The 17577-nt window shown below is 33.1% G+C and overlaps 1 protein-coding gene across 3 annotated transcripts; it reads left to right on the forward strand.

Annotated features, from left to right (window-relative positions):
- The first annotated feature begins 2800 nt into the window (after positions 1–2800).
- LOC135651935 (PLASTID TRANSCRIPTIONALLY ACTIVE protein 6, chloroplastic-like) lies at positions 2801–9288 on the forward strand. 3 transcript variants are annotated; one of them, XR_010502001.1, is made up of 8 exons: positions 2801–3432; positions 3528–3596; positions 3846–3950; positions 6706–6825; positions 7661–7750; positions 7823–7940; positions 8491–8561; positions 8895–9288. XR_010502001.1 is itself a non-coding variant. In XM_065172586.1 (7 exons), the coding sequence occupies exons 1-6, from the start codon at positions 2881–2883 to the stop codon at positions 7937–7939; spliced, it is 1053 nt and encodes a 350-aa protein (XP_065028658.1). In that variant the 5' UTR covers positions 2801–2880; the 3' UTR covers position 7940; positions 8895–9288. The 3 variants fall into 3 exon arrangements, 1 of the variants encoding a protein (XP_065028658.1); XR_010502000.1 differs by having other exon boundaries at positions 8494–8561; XM_065172586.1 differs by lacking the exon at positions 8491–8561.
- Positions 9289–17577: the final 8289 nt, after the last annotated feature.

Genomic DNA, 17577 nt, shown 5'->3' on the forward strand with positions numbered 1-17577 from the left:
TCATTGTTTTCATGAGTTAATTAAAAGTAACAATTCTGAAAAGTAATATGATATAATAAAAGAAGAGTTGAAATCAATGATTAGAATGGTGTTTGAGAACTCATCAGATTGCCAAATAACTATAAAAGAGTCCATTACGTAAACATAACTCAAAGAATAATATTGAATGATATAATGATCAAACTTATGATCAAAGTTTTACTCATAAAGAATATATCGACCAAGATATCTTCTTTAGTTTTTTAAATATACTCGTTAAGAATCATCATGACATTAGTGACTCATTATGATTTTAAGTTACATCAAAAGGATGTAAAAAAAAATTTCTGATTGGGAATCTAGATTTATATATATTAACCTACACGATTTGAAAAGAAAATGAAAGAAATATAAAATTTAATATATAAATTTAAGAAACCTATTTATGATCTTAAACAAGCTTCTAAACAATGGTATATAAAGTTTCTTGATACCATTATTTTCTTTAGATTTAAAAAATATACTATTAATCAATATTTATATCTGAATATTAGTGGGTGTAAGTTTATTATATTGATCTTATATATGAATAATATTTTATTTACTAGTAATGATCTTGGATTATTGTACTGAATAAAAAAAAATTCATCAAGAATTTTCAATAATAGATCCCAACGATTGCTAGGACTGTCTTAGAAATTATATATATTGATCGAGTCTTCGAGAGGTTTAGTATATAGTTTTATTCAACAAATGATAAAAGTAAAAATTTTAGTCAAAATAAATATTTTTTGGAAATAACGTAGAAAATAATTAGATAAAAAAAAATATTCTTTATGTATGCACAGTTGGAAGTTTATTATGTGCTCAAGCCTATGCATCTTAGTTTTATAGTTGAAATACTATATAGATACTATAGTTACATAGGAATGAAAATACTAAAAAACTATAAAAAAAATAATAAAATATTTAGAAGAGATGAATTATATGCTCACATATATGAAATTAGATTAGCTTGAAATGATGGTATTTTTCTAGTGCTGATTTTGTAAATTACCTCGAAAGTCTACTTTCTAATTTATATCTATATCAATTTACAAGAAAAAATATAAAGTAATATATTATTATATTACTAATAATAGAAGTTGATTTTATGGTATGCTTTGATGCTACTAATCAAACTTTATATGAATTTTTTTCTTAGAACTTAGTGTGGTCAGACTCAATTATTAAGTCATTGAAGATACTTTGTAATATATCGCAATAACTTTCTTCTTTAAGAATGACAAGTACTATTATAGCTCTATTATGATATAAAGTATTTGATGATTAGATAAAAGAGTATAGAAACAACTAATATTAATTAATAACTTGAGTTCTACTATATTGATTACTAATTCATTCATTTAGAATTTATAACATAAAGTATTTAAAAGAACATGTTCTTATGATTAAGTTTGTGAGCAACTATTAAAAATATGGTGATGCATATTTGAGTGGACATTATAATTGATATTCCTTACATGCTTAAAGTTATTTATTGTTGATATCATATTCGTATATATATATATATATATATATATATATATATATATATATATATATATATATATATATATATATATATATATATATATATTATAGTTGAATATGATTATAGGATTGTCTAGATAAGATAAATTATAAGGGTCATTTTACACTACATTAGGAAAGACTAATAGTGTTGTGATATATAGAAGAAAATATGACATCGATGTCATATAATCACTACGACTCGCATTGCTAGTAAGACTTAATATAATATTATTATATTTATTTGACTTATTAATTTTTTTTTAATTCGTGTATATATAAATAATTTTTAAATTTTAGAATCCAATTAGATAAAATTATTTTTAAAATAAATTTTATTTTATTTTATTTTGAATGCTTTTGTATTTTACTAATTAATGGGCCAAGTGAAAGAATGTTAGATTATATGACACTATCTAATTAGATAAGATATATTATAAATATGATTGGATTTTAATTATGATTATCGATCAATAGAAAAAGTTAAATTATGATATAATTACTTAGGTGATGATGTTTATGGGAGGGACTCTTCTAATTATTTATCTTAGACTTTTTATTCTCGCCTATATATATAAATAGAAACTCGTAGGAACTATATACATAATAATTAAATACATGGATACACGGATGTGTGGATATATAATATGACTGAGAAATTATAAATCTTTTTTATTTTATTTTAGTTATGTAAACTAGAAATTAAATACCTCTCTCATATACTTTTTGTCCCTAAATTGGATGATGTTATATTCACATATTAGATAAAAGTTTTTTGAAATCATTCCAAAGGTATGCATTGTAAATTTAGGGAGCTATATTAATTTGATTCAGATTTTAATATTAACTTTTTTTATAAATAATAGTATATTATAATTTTTATACTTATTAATCTTTGCGCATCTGCATACTTCATTAACAGACAAAGATTCACAAGGCTTCACCTCTCATTTTGTTGATTAGATGAGTGTTTGGTTTCCGCTGGGCCCGGAGCAGGCAAGCAGGTTGCTGCAAACGAAGTACACGTCATATGAATCCACGAGGGTGATTAGCTATGCGTCTTGCGTAGACATCACATCCTCCAGAGACATCAGGACGGTCATTCAGAATGCGCAGAGAAATAGATGGGGCTGTGAACCATCAGAACCGTCGTTCTGAAAATGAACGCTCAGATCACAATTGTATTGGAACGACCTCACGGTACCGTGTTCACGCAGTCCCAAACCTTCTCTTTATCTACTGCATCCTCGAATCCCAGACGATAGCGGATGGAAATATTAAGCCAAAGCAGCAGCAGCGGCGAACACAGAAAAAAAGACCAAGTGCATCATGAGGACTTCTACCCTTCTCTTCCTCCTGACTCCCCCACCACCACCCTCTCTCCCCTTCTTCGCAACCTCCACGCAGCGTCTCCTGTCCACAGTCCAGCTCCCACTTCTAGTCACCACCCGCTCCTCACCATGGCCCAACCCCAAGCATGCGGCAATAACGAAAACGGCGAGAGGCCGAAGACCCCTTACAGCGACCTCGGCCGCCGACGACGACGACGTGGAGGCTGGCGCTGGCGACGACTACGACATGGAGGAGGACGAGGTAGAGGAGCTCGACAACAAGAAGGACTACGATGTCGAGTACGACCGCCTCCTAGGCTCCCCCATCTCAGTACCCGCCACTGCTGCTGCCGCCGGCGACGACTCATCGCCGGATGATATCGAGATGGTCACCAGCGAGAGTTTCGTGTCCACCCAGGGTTGGGGTTCCGACACCGTTGTCGACTACCGCATCAATGAAGAGGAATTCCACAAGATCCGCCTCCTTCACTGTGACTTCTTCATCCGGAAGCCTCCCGACCCCGATCACAACGTCTATGACTTTCGAGAGGTCTTCAGCCTTCCATCTTTCTCGTTTTAAAAATTCTATAGTGGCGTTCTCTTGTTACTCTGATGCAAATCTCGTTGTGGCATTTCAACAAGCAGATGTATGTTACTCCTCCCGACACGGATGTTTACTCGATTCCGAAGGTCCTTGCGCCGATGCCTCAGAAGGTATCCAAAAGAAAATTCACAACTCTTTTTTCTTTCCTCCTTGATGTCATGTTCCTGGTGGAGAATTTGCTTGCTGCAATGTTTTGTCAGTATAATCGTGTTTAGTTCATGCTTGAGTTTTAAAGTGGGTGCTTTCTGCTGTTGACAAAATAATGTTGAAGGGATCATCCATTAGGGATGATTGCTTTGGTTCATTAAAATTGCACTTATTGTTAACTGCACTTTTCCATCTTTTCTTGCATTCGATAGTACATCCGTTGCTCCAAAACTAATTTTGGTTGCTACAACGTTATGGAGCCACCGATAGATGCACCTCGAGATCCATTATATAAAACTGAGCGGGAGATCCTGAAGGTACACACCGAGACCCAATTGCTAGTGCATGCTGTTTCATTTTGATCTTTGCTCTTTCAGGTGTTGTGTAATTGTGTTATTTGTTGATTGAGAGAATCTTTTAGCCATTAAACTAATATTCACAAACAGTCGGTTTTCTCCTTGTTAGTGCAATTTGTCCTAATGATGGTTTTGGTTTTGAATAATACTCTTTTCAATGCTTCCTCAGTTCTTGTGCAGATGATGTTAGCTTCTTTGATCACTATGATTGCTCTGTCATTATAGTAAATACAAAACAGTTCTTTTTTTCTCTATATTTCATTGGAAATCTAGTTATTTTCTTGTCTAACAATTGGTTCATGTGTCTCTATATCCCCTTAGAATATGTTCCTGATTCATGGTCAAGTTAATTATATATGCACGCATGTAAAGTCCATTTTTCATTTCTTTAGGTGATATAAATATATGCATATATGTCAATCTATATATTCCTGCAGTATTCTTTCCTGCTATGGATGTGTATTAGCAGTTTACTTTCTAGACCCTGTCTGTTGATTGTGCTGTTGGAAATCAGTTGTTGTCTAACTAGGAGATATGATCTAATTAAATTAATGATTGGAGAGATAATTAAAGGTCTTATGGAATCAACCTTGTAAATCTAGTTGTTTTCTGACAATTCGTTCGTGTTTCTCTATATCCCCTTAGAATATGCTCTTGATTCATGGTCAAGTTAATTATATATGCATGCATGTAAAGCCCTCTTTTCATTTCTTTAGGTGATATAAATATATGCATATATGTCAATCTATTTATTCCTGCAGTATTCTTTCCTACTATGGATGCGTATTAGAAGTTTACTTTCCCTGTCTGTTGATTGTGCTGTTGGAAATCAGTTGTTGTCTAACTAGGAGATATGATCTAATTAAATTAATGATTGGAGAGATAATTAAAGGTCTTATGGAATCAACCTTGTAAATCTAGTTGTTTTCTGACAATTGGTTCGTGTTTCTCTATATCCCCTTAGAATATGCTCTTGATTCATGGTCAAGTTAATTATATATGCATGCATGTAAAGCCCTCTTTTCATTTCTTTAGGTGATATAAATATATGCATATATGTCAATCTATTTATTCCTGCAGTATTCTTTCCTACTATGGATGCGTATTAGAAGTTTACTTTCCCTGTCTGTTGATTGTGCTGTTGGAAATCAGTTGTTGTCTAACTAGGAGATATGATCTAATTAAATTAATGATTGGAGAGATAATTAAAGGTCTTATGGAATCAACCTTGTAAATCTAGTTGTTTTCTGACAATTGGTTCGTGTTTCTCTATATCCCCTTAGAATATGCTCTTGATTCATGGTCAAGTTAATTATATATGCATGCATGTAAAGCCCTCTTTTCATTTCTTTAGGTGATATAAATATATGCATATATGTCAATCTATTTATTCCTGCAGTATTCTTTCCTACTATGGATGCGTATTAGAAGTTTACTTTCCCTGTCTGTTGATTGTGCTGTTGGAAATCAGTTGTTGTCTAACTAGGAGATATGATCTAATTAAATTAATGATTGGAGAGATAATTAAAGGTCTTATGGAATCAACCTTGTAAATCTAGTTGTTTTCTGACAATTGGTTCGTGTTTCTCTATATCCCCTTAGAATATGCTCTTGATTCATGGTCAAGTTAATTATATATGCATGCATGTAAAGCCCTCTTTTCATTTCTTTAGGTGATATAAATATATGCATATATGTCAATCTATTTATTCCTGCAGTATTCTTTCCTACTATGGATGCGTATTAGAAGTTTACTTTCCCTGTCTGTTGATTGTGCTGTTGGAAATCAGTTGATGTCAAACTCGGAGATATGATCTAATTAAATTAATGAATGGAGAGATAATTAAAGGGCTTATGGAATCAGCCTAGTAAATACCAGCTCAAGCTATTTTTTTTTATTACCAAAAGATAGATTACCTGGTGCCACGATAAGGATACGATTCATATTTTCATTGTCTCTCTGTTTTTTTCTTTTGCCAGTTCCAGTCTATCTTTTTCTAGCTGCATCCTAATCCAATTATTTTGCCAGTTCTAGTCTATATGGATTCTGATGGCTCTTAGCTAACATAAGGGACCCTTTAGATCCAGTTTACTAAGTTCTTTTGTTTGAGTTTGCTATGATTTATCATATCTTCTTCTCTCGACTTGTCCTCCAAATTGTTTGACAGGGCATCAGAAACATAAGGTACCCACTGCCTGTATCTTTACTTTAAAGCTTTGTTAACTTGCAGGTGATTCTTTTTCCATCATACGCATGTCACAGTCCATCTACCATATATCCTATTTAATATTCATCTTCTTTTCTTATTGCTCTAAATTTGTGATTGGGGACCACTAAAATTTGTTTTTTCCTTTCTTATTTAGAAATTTTTAGATGAGTGATTGTTCAATCCCTTTCAGTTGGGGATTCTACAAACATGTAGACAAGCTCTAGTGAACTATTTTCTAGGTTTTTCTATATTTTGCTAGATTTGTTAGTTCTACTTATTATAAATTTCTAGTTTAAGTACATGGTAATTGCTTTCATACTGTGTCGACACATTTCATTATGCTTTAATTGTCTTGGCATCATATGCTTGCTGCAATGCTATATGCTGAGTTTGAATATAAGAATCTCTCTTTATATGACGATTTTCAAGCATGCTTAGATCCATCCAGCTTGCTGTAGTTTAATCAACTTCCCTCTTTCATGTGATATTGTTTCTTTCTCTTATAGGTTTTCTTAACGAAACATTATAGAAACAGACGACTAGGTGATGCAGAATTTGTTCTCGACTTTGAAGAAATTTATGTCATTGACTCAAAAACTAAATCCATTACAAGAGCTAAAGTCTTGGTAAGTGATCTTTTTATTAGCTGTTTGTCAATTTTATATGTCATCGCAGAATGTCTTTCGATTCTATCCTTTTGCGTTTAGCTACTGATGTTTCGTATATGTTTGTGTCTTTTATTAACAAAATTAGAGCTGACATACCACAAGAATAATGTATTCAAATATTAATACCGACCCGAGGTTGGTAAAATTTTATTTTTTAATTTCCTACCTAGCCACTAAACTTTTTCTCCTGTTTCCTACCTATCCAGTGACCTGCTTATTTTTTCCTGCTCCATCCACTTGTAACTGGTTCTATCGGCTGCACCCAACTTGTCAAGCTATTGTGGTTATTATCAAGTACAATGTGAGAGTTTTTCTTTGGATGACAACTATTGTGTAATTGAATCCAGAAATCATATACACATCTTCGTAGGAACTGGTTAATAACATTAATAATGGTTATTTATATTTAAGCCTATATGACAATCTAAAGATTGAAATTTAATAGACCAGCGTCCTCATTTACATAGACATTCAAAATGTGGGAAGCACAAAAGGAGAATTGGAAAATGTTACTCAAAGATGCAGATTAGTATTAGTATTTAGGTGGCTATTACATTACCAAAAGTTGATGTAAGATTGATGTATTGATCTTTAAGTCACAGGTCATTTTGGTTAGATGCCTTAATGTGGCAGTGGTACTCTTTTTAGGATATTATGTGTTATATGTCATCTCTGCATGTTTCTTTTCACAATATCAATGTTCCCTCAAAAGAATATTCGTCACTTCATGCTCAAGGAACCTTGGCTTATAGAAACATTTAGTTACTTTGATGATGTGTATTTTTGATGACAGGTTACTGTGACAGGAGGGAGAAACAGAGATAGGAGGAATGATCTTTTGATCATACGTGATGGTGGAAACCTATTCAAAATTATTGATAAGGTACTGTGATCTTCATGATTTGCCTCTGCTAATCTTTTGTGATATTTGCCTAATGCCTGGAACTTATTTTAGAGTGAAAGGGATGATCCAACCACTGTCATAGAGAGAGAAGAGTGGGCAAAGACCAGACAAGAGATGGAGCATCACCTTCGGAAGCTTCGAGACTTCAGTGTTTCAAATTGGTTCTGAGGTTTGGGTCCTAATTCTTCTTTGTGAAGTTGAATGCATGGCTGCATATGCATATGGCTTAAGACATGTACATCAAATGTCTGTTGTAGATTGCGTTATCCAGGTTTAGATTTCAAATCGAATGTCCATGACAAGGTGGTATGGATGAATTATTTTACGCCCAATATTGTCTTCAACTCAAGTCAGAAATGGGAGGCCTATTCTCATTTAAGCAATATACGATAACTAATTAGAAAAGTCTCGACTATATTATTGTTGCACAAGATGTAATTACTACACTCATCTGGTGTCTTTGGCTTGATCATCCTTTACTTTAATCCTTCTATAATGACCTGAAATGTAATGATATGTCAAAGGAGTCATTCAATTCTTTAAATTATTATTGAAGTACGTCGTATTGTCAATGAAAGCCTTTAGAATGTCGAATCAAGAGATTATGTTTTCTTAGATGAATCTTTCTACTTTATTTTTTTTGTTATGATTCTCAAGAGTTTGATTCTGCCTACTTGTGAAATAATTTATTCTAACTGTCAAGAACTTTTATTGCCTAGAAGTTGAAGGAAAGTGGCATCAATTTCACATTTCACAAAGGCCAAGCACAACTGATTGGGATGGCTCTACTGTAAGCAATCACTAAATTTGAGCATGTCATTAGCATCAGTTGTATCGTTATACGTATTCCATAACATCCTTTTGAAGGGTGGCTATTAGTGGTCCCATTGTGGGATCTTGCATGCGAGGCAACAACCACTGATATATTCGACACTATTTCTTTCATTAACTTCAAATAAAATAGGGATGACCTCTTCTGGTTGTAGGCATCGTTAGGACTGCATAAGTGGTCTCTAGTGTAGTCTATCATTCATGAGATGGTACTAAGGTTGTCACATGCCCTTAGTTACTTCAAGCCCAGGAATAAAAAGCTCTTCCTTGTCCCCATGTTTCTCTTTTGCAGGTGGCACACACAAGGAATCGATCTCTGCCACCCGTTGCAAAGGCGAGGTCAAGCATTGATCAGCACTCTTTGTAAGCTCATCTTGCGTACAAATAAGTTGGGGATTAAAAGAAAGGAAAACATCTCATGAGGCAGGTCAAGCTGGGTGATGGCAAGCAATGCCTCGTGAAGCCAACAAAAAAATGTTTGCCATCGTAGAACACACTTTCTTTTGCGCCTTCAATTATCAAAGACATCAGTGATTGTCTTTCTAATACATTATTTATTTATTTTCCTTTTGTCGGTTGCTTTATTCTCGTTGCTTTTGTATTGACTTGACTTGATGAACATTTTAGGCAATGTATGGTAAACATTATAAAGCTCTACTGAAATGAGACATGATCATGATTATTAAGGCGATGCCGACATATTTTTAGAGACATGGTTAAAGTTTTCCTGCTTAATTCAGTAGCCAAAACAAAGAGAAAAAAACGAGTCATGCATATAATGGTACTAACCTACATCGTCTAGTGGACAGTTATGATCTTAGAACAATGATACTCCAAACAATAAAAATCGAAAATAGTCCCAAAAAATAGACTGAATTAATGGTGAAGTTAAAGAAGAAGAAATTAAGAAGACTCGAGCTCAATTCAAGTAAGACTTGAATTAAGAAGACTTTAGTAATTAGGAGTCCCCCACGTGGGATTAAGAGCTAAATTCTAATTGAAAGTCCTCTAGTTAGAAGTCTAAGAGTTCCTTGCATAGGATTAGAGTTGGACTTCGATCAAGAGTCCTTCTCTAATTATGAGTTTTTTTCCCCCTCTATACCATTTTATAGAGATTAGATCTATTCATCATTTTATAGGGGAGTGATTAGATCTATTCATTATTTTAATCCCTATTATGAATTTTAGCTCTAATTCATAATATGGATTAAAATGATGAATAGATCTAATTACGTAAATAGAGCTAAAATTTTTATATGATCTAAGATAATTAGATTTCATTAATTTCTGACTCTAATACCAATTGTTAGAAATTATTTGTAATGCGAAAAATAATTATGTCAAGGATTAAAATTTGATATATCTTAGATCATATGTTTATACTTATGTTAAATCGAAATATCTTGATATGTTAAATCGAATTAGCCTCTGTGCCTCTCCCTCTTATAGGAAAGAGGATTAAGTATAGAAAGACATCAGATAATATCAAAGATTGGGATGCACATAAATATCGATATTTAAATCTTTGATTAGAATTAAATTATTATTTTTAATACACCTTATTAATGAGGTTATGAGTCATATGGTTAACACCTATCCCAACTTGGTTGATAGCTATACTTTTTTACTTCAAATAGCTACGCAATAAAGTGAGGATTTGATTATACTCCCCCCCACAAATCTCTGATTAGATTTTTGTTATGGGATTGGGTAAATCGGTTCCTATATATTTTTTTATATTATTTTTTTTATAAACAAAAAATTTGGTGTTCTTAGTTGGAGGATTAAACAAAATCTTGTCTGAATTTAACTTTTTTTTCTTTTTCCGGTGAGAGAAAGTGGATGGAATTTGTCGAGAGTGATGTCTATTTTTTAGGTTCTTTTTTGGAATCCTTTGCGTCTTTTGTTTCCTTTTACAAAGGAACCTTCTTTTTGGTCGATTTTTTTATGTTGGTTCCATTTGTTCATTGCATATCATCGAGGTCCAAGTAGATCAGTTGGTAGAATATTTACTTTTTCTAATTTTTAGGATTAAAATAGATTTGGTGTTGTCTGAATTGGGTCTTTTTTTATTTTACAGGTGACGTGGAATAATCGTATATTCCAATGGTCTTTTTTGGATCCAATAAGAAATTTGATTTCTTATGGAAAAATTATTTCATATTTTTGTGTTACAAATTAGAATCATATTTGGAAATCAGAAATCTTTTGAATTTTCTACATCTTTTGATATAAAAGTTTCAGCAGTACATACAAGCTTTTAAGCAACTTCAATCATTCATATTATACTGTAATATTTCTCTAAAAGATGGTCATCTCTTAAGCGTGCATCATCAACGTGTAATGACGCCGTGTATCATCTTTTCTTCAATGGCTTTTAACGTCCTGTTATCCTGCAATTGCTCAATCGTGCTCTTTTCCTTTTATCTGTTTCCCTCAAATGTGGCTCCCTCTTTTACAATGCTTCCATTTCCATCTCCAGCCCGCGGAAGAAAAGATTTCCTTTTACTGAATCGCTCTATTTTTTTGGCGTTTCCAAAAAGTATCGTGTCGTCGACAGCAATACAAGTTCCGATGCTCCCAAAGGAAACAAGTGATTTTGACAAGAAAAAAAGAAATTAACCGGAGAAAATAAATAGATAGACACAATCCTAATGGGTGAGATAAGCTCTATTCTCTTATTTGTATCTATAGTTTCTTGGGCAAAATGATTAAGCAGTAGGGGACCGCGACTCTCGGCCCTACGCCCATCTTGTTAGCTTTATTTCCTTGACCTGCTTAATAGCATAGCATAGTTCAATCAGACCAAATCGATTTGGTCATCTAATGTGGCTAAATGCAATGAAAGCAATATCTAGACGAAGCAATCCCACCCAACTCACTCAACCCATTCTTTATATCAGTTGGATCTGAATCGAGCTGTCTATGCTGAAGTTTGTGGGTGCCAAGTCTTCTCTTGTATCAAGCAAAAAACGAAGATAGTGGCAAAAGACCATTTAATTTACAACGATGCTACCTAAATATGCACCATCACTTGGGAAATATGCCCCACATCAATTCCTCTTTGGTATGATACATACTTGAAGTTGTTTACGAAAAGGATGCTACCTAACTAATCAAAAGAGCTGTTTACAATAAGGATCAGCCAGAGAGTGATCACCCCTCCGGATGCTGTTGTTAGAGGAGTTGAAGCCCCTCTTGACCAGAAGAGAAGATGCACCTCCCTATCAACATTTCTAGGAATATAAACAGCCTCGACAACTTTAGTGAACGAACTAAAAATATTCGGAAAACAAGGAGTGAAGGTACGAAGTCTATTTTAAAGCAAAATTAGACCTGTGCTAGATGTGTATTTTTAGTTTGAATTTTGAGTCAGAACTCTCTGACTCAGTGAATTATTATCCCCATAATAATTTATTCAATTCATCGACTATAGACGTACTAGGCCACTGTATCATAGTCCCCAAATGACACTAGGGAATCTAATTCATTAGACATGTCTGTCCTCAATTACCGTGTATCTATAATTCCTTATCCATCTAATATCTTAAAAATCATATACCGGGCATGGTGATGTCAGGTCCATACGAAATTCATTCGAGTCTCACTCTAATCGGATTCTCCCGGAGAACTCTCTCAATCTGAATATTATACTTAATGGATTCATCACGATCCGATTGACCCTGGTCAGAGATTTGCTTGAGTGAGAACACACGAGATATTCCTCTCATCATACCAAAAGTGGAAGATCCTCTATTAACACTTAATTATCTTCATAAGGTTGGTTGTCATTCTCAATGACCGTTTATACTAGATTTGGAACTTCCAAACCTATAAATCTAATATCAAATAATGAAGTATTCAAACAAAACATCATTGATTTCTCAAATCTAAGAACTAGATACACAACTAAGACTATAAAATCGCTGTCTAATGATGAGGTATCATTAACCATCCAACATTTCATATGCGGATCATTTAGTGAACTCATTCTCCAATGAGCACTTGCACTATATTCATAGTGTCCCCACATAGGTAGCTATGAGACCAACTGTCTCTATTATATGAACGAGTATATAGCACACCAATTTGTTTAGTTATCTCGATGTCCCTCTCGAGTAACTTATGACCGAGAATATTTAGCAATCTGTGTTTAAAGACAAATTGGTCTCATTATCATGATCTCATCATAATTCAATTCCTATTACATAAATCCAATGACATCACTATATATATTCATCATCTAATATAAAATGAGAAAATACCATAATAACAATAACCAAAAGAGATCGTGTAGCATATCACACGTGTCATCACTCACATGATTAGCTTGTAGGGCTCCTGTAACTAACAATCTCCCACTTGACCTAAAGTCAATCATCCACATGTTTTATCTTCGTTAGGTCTCGATAACGCTAAAAAACAAACTAAGACAATGTCTTTGTCAATGGATCTGCAATGTTATCTTCAAATGAAACTCTTTCTAATGCTACATCACCACGGGCTACGATCTCTCTACTCAAGTGAAACTTCCTTATAACATGCTTGGACTTTTGATGAGACATGGGTTCATTCGCTTGAGCAATCACCCCATTGTTATCACAATATAAGGGAATCGGCTCCTCGTTGCCCAACATGACTCCTAGATCTGCGATGAACTTTTCCATCTATACTACCTCATTTGCTTCTTCTGTCGTAGCAATATACTTTGCCTTAGTAGTCGAGTCAACAATAGTGTCTTGCTTGAAACTCTTCCAACTTACTACTCCTTTATTTAGGATAAATACATTCCTTGAGTTTGACTTACTATCATCGACATCAGACTAGAAACTTGAGTCCATGTAGCCCTCAATCTTGAGGCCACCTCCTTCGTATACCAGTAAAAGATCCTTAGTCCTTCTCAAGTACTTAAGGATACACTTTACTGTTTTCTAGTGTTCAAAACCTAGATTCATCTTATACCTGCTTGTAACACTCAAAGCATGCGTTATATCAAACTTGGTACATAGCATAGCATACATGATATATTCTATCGTAGAGGCATAGAGTATCATATCCATGTCTGCCCTTTCTACGGTCTTTGGGGACATACTCTTGGAAAGTGATATTTCATGTCTCATTGGTATGAGACATCTCTTGAAAATTTTAATGTCAAATCTTTTGACAATGGTGTTTATGTACCTAGACTGGGACAAGCCAAGCATCATCTTGGATTTATCTTTATAGATTTGAATCTTCAAAATGTAGAATGCTTCTCCTAAGTCCTTCATAGAGAAGTGTCTAGATAACCAAGCCTTAATTGTGGAGAGCATTCCTACATCATTCTCAATTATTATGATATCATCCACATATAGCACCAAGAAGGTGATAGCGCTCTCACTTACCTTCAAGTACACACAATGCTCATCTTCAATCTTAACGAAATCATAAGACCTGATCGTCTCATCAAATCTTATGTTCCAACTTCGAGAAGCCTATTTTAGTTCATAGATGAACTTAAGGAATCTGCACACCTTATTTGGACTTTCCTTGGATACAAATCCCTCATGTTGTATTATATACACGTCCTTCTCGAGGTTGCCATTGAGGAACGCGATTTTCACGTCCATCTGTCAAATCTCATAATTATAGTATGCTGCAATGATCAATAGAATTTGAATGGATTTCAACATGACCATAGGTGAGAAGGTTTCATCATAGTCAACACCTTACCTCTAACTATACCCTTTAGCCATCAACCTTGCTTTATAGGTTTCTACATTTCCATCTACTCCAATCTTCTTGAAAATCCACTTGTAACCAATGAGTACATTACCCTCAAGTGCATCAAAATTCATGACCACTTGCCATTTCTTAGAATATATGCTCGTAATAGTCTTTTCGTAGGTTTGAGGATCAATATCCTTAATGTCATCACCCTTGATATGTCCCACATATCTCTTAGTAGGGTTAGACATTCACAACAAAAATTTTAATGTAATTAATAAATTTTAGTATGTAATAATTCAAATGTTAAAATCAAATTCGAGTTAAATTGACTAAATTCTCTAAAACTAGGATGACATGATTCTAAATTAAGTAATACCAATTTTATATTTTTAGATGATTTTAGTGTAATTATTAAAATTAAACACGTCATCCTAACAAAATATATCTCAACCAACAAATCCACTCTACAAATATCATCAAAAATATTTCTACAACAATTGTAACATCAATTACAAAATGATAACTTTATATTTAAAATTATCATAAGTTTATAATGTCTCATAATATTACAATGCACTTGTCAAAAAAATTGTATTTGTATAACTTATAATAGTATACTATCCATAATAAAACAATGTAGATAATGAAAAACTAACCAAAACGAGGTAATACAAAAGAGACTGAAGAAACTATACTATTGTACATTTTAGAACATCGACTTATACAATCAATGGAAGTTTGCATGCCGTCAATTATGACTTAACTATTTGACACCTTAAACACTTTCTAGAGATTTTACCATTGTCTCATATTTATCCTTGCCTTCTTTCTTCTGCCTAGTTATTTTATATTCTTGGGAGGTAAGATAATCTTATTGTTAGATTTTTTTAATCTAAAATTTCTTTCTTCCAGTTGGGAAGATGGTGTCATAATAAGTTTTCTTTAAATATTCTATCAAAAAGTAATTTTCACAATAGTCCTATGGATTGAAATTCAAAAACTCAATAACAACTATTACATGAGTGCATGGAATGCCAAATATATCAAAACTTTAATATGAACTGTTGTTCCTCTTTTTCAAGTCTGCTATGACTGCCTCAATAAATATTTGGACTTTGAAAAATATTATTCGGATAAATGTGAACATTATAGAATCTTGTCTTATCTTTTAATTTTGATATTTTTTTATACATCGGGGTGTCAATGTACTGATCATAATATTTCAGTTGATGATGCAAATAAAACCACTCGATAACTTTCCTCCATGTCATCTCGATCATGTACATTATTAAAATTCCACGAACAACTTTTAGTATTGAATTCATGACTTCGAAATCATTTGTTGTTAACATTGCATACCAACATCTTAGAAAAAATTAAATAGCCCACTTCTCTTTATCTATTTCTGAAATCCAATAATAACTTCCTATATATTTTTCCATCAATTTTCATATACATTCGTTAAAATTGAACTTAGTCGATGCTCTCGCAACAGCCCAAAAAAGTTTAGCCACTTCCCTATCGTGTCCGTCACTTACTAAATTCTTCGAAGGATGAACCATGCAGTAACCATGACGTGCCTCTGAAAATATTTCTTTCATTGTTGTAAGAGTTCCTAAATTTCTATCACTAACTATACTTAAAGAATCATAGTCTGCACCAAAGAATTTTTCTCAACTCAAAAAAGAAACCATTCCCATGACTCTCCCCTCAATCTCTACTATTCCAAATACGACATGATATAACTTATTAGATCCATCAATAGCAATCACTATAATCAATACACCAAGAGAATTTTCAGATAATATGTTGCATCTATACCAATAACTTGATGAATGTACTAAATAAAACTACATAGATATGCATCGAATGCCCAAAAAATCGGACGAAATGTCCTTCCTCCCTACTCGTTAAAGAAACAATCGTTTCATAATCACGAACTTTCAACTCTATTATGAAAGGCATTAACTTACTTTAAGGTCCATCAAAGTCTCCACAAACTTCATTCAACACGATTTCACATGTTAAATATGCTTTTATATATGAAATTACTACTCCAAATCTTTTTTTGTATATTTGTAATAATTATCTTAGGAATATAATATTTATTTACAAGAACTTAATCTTTGATTTCTTCGATCATAAGCGTGCTAGTGCAAGATGAATGATCTCGATTTCCTTTCAGCATATTACATTGGTGCTCGTTGATGAACTTTATAATCCAACATGTATCGCCTCCACGAGCAATTATCATCCATCCACAATGCTCTTACATCGTGCTATATAAGCTTGTAACTTCTATATACTAGAATTTTTATTTCAAGATTCCTCCTTCTAAAATATTCTTATAAAGCTCTTTTAAATTCTAGAATATCTATAAATATCTACAAAACATGAAAAACACAAGTGTCAAATATCACAACAAAATTTTCATATTTCATATGGTAATATGAACAGTGACAAATTATTACCTATTCAATATATAAATCATTGATAATAAGTTCATCTTCATCTAAATACAAAGGTAGAGCATTAAGGTTGAAGTCATCTTTTGTAACCCATCCTCTAAGAGGTTTATATACATATCTAGATTGAAATCAATCAACTCATCGACAATATCATGGGCATCAAATGTATTACGATATATATCTTCTTTGAATTCTTATACTATTCTCTGCTCAATCCAATCTTGAAATATCTCATAACTATCTTCATTGTCATCCATTACAAATACCTTCCTCAAATTAAAGTTGTAAGTTTGAGGTTATGTAGAAGATCCTTCAACTTGGTCTGGTATTGAATCACTACTTAAAAAAAATTACTTACAGATTCCAATATTGATAAAGATGTTCCAAAACCATCCATCTCATCTAAAAATTTGAATATTTCACTCAAAAGAGGAGCATCCTTATAATAAGTAGCCTTGAACATTCAAAATTAATAGTATCAAACTACAAAGATATAATTTTTTTTTTTATTGTAGCGAACGATTCACGATGCACTGAACGATAGCCAATAAACCGATGCTTCATCAGTGACATTGCCAAGGTTCGACGCTTCAACGATACTACAAATGTTCCACCAATACTATGGTAAGTCACATAACGATTTAACGAGGCTACAAAAAAACTACATGACGACGAACCACTAATCATCAAGGCTATACGAAGCTCAATGTTCAATCGATAGCCTCAACCACAATGAACAACAAGAAACTAGACATACTTTCATCCACCTCCTGTCATGTTGGCAATGGCGACCACAAC

This window comes from Musa acuminata, chromosome BXJ1-4 (genome assembly GCF_036884655.1).
Source record: "Musa acuminata AAA Group cultivar baxijiao chromosome BXJ1-4, Cavendish_Baxijiao_AAA, whole genome shotgun sequence".
NCBI lineage: Eukaryota > Viridiplantae > Streptophyta > Magnoliopsida > Zingiberales > Musaceae > Musa > Musa acuminata.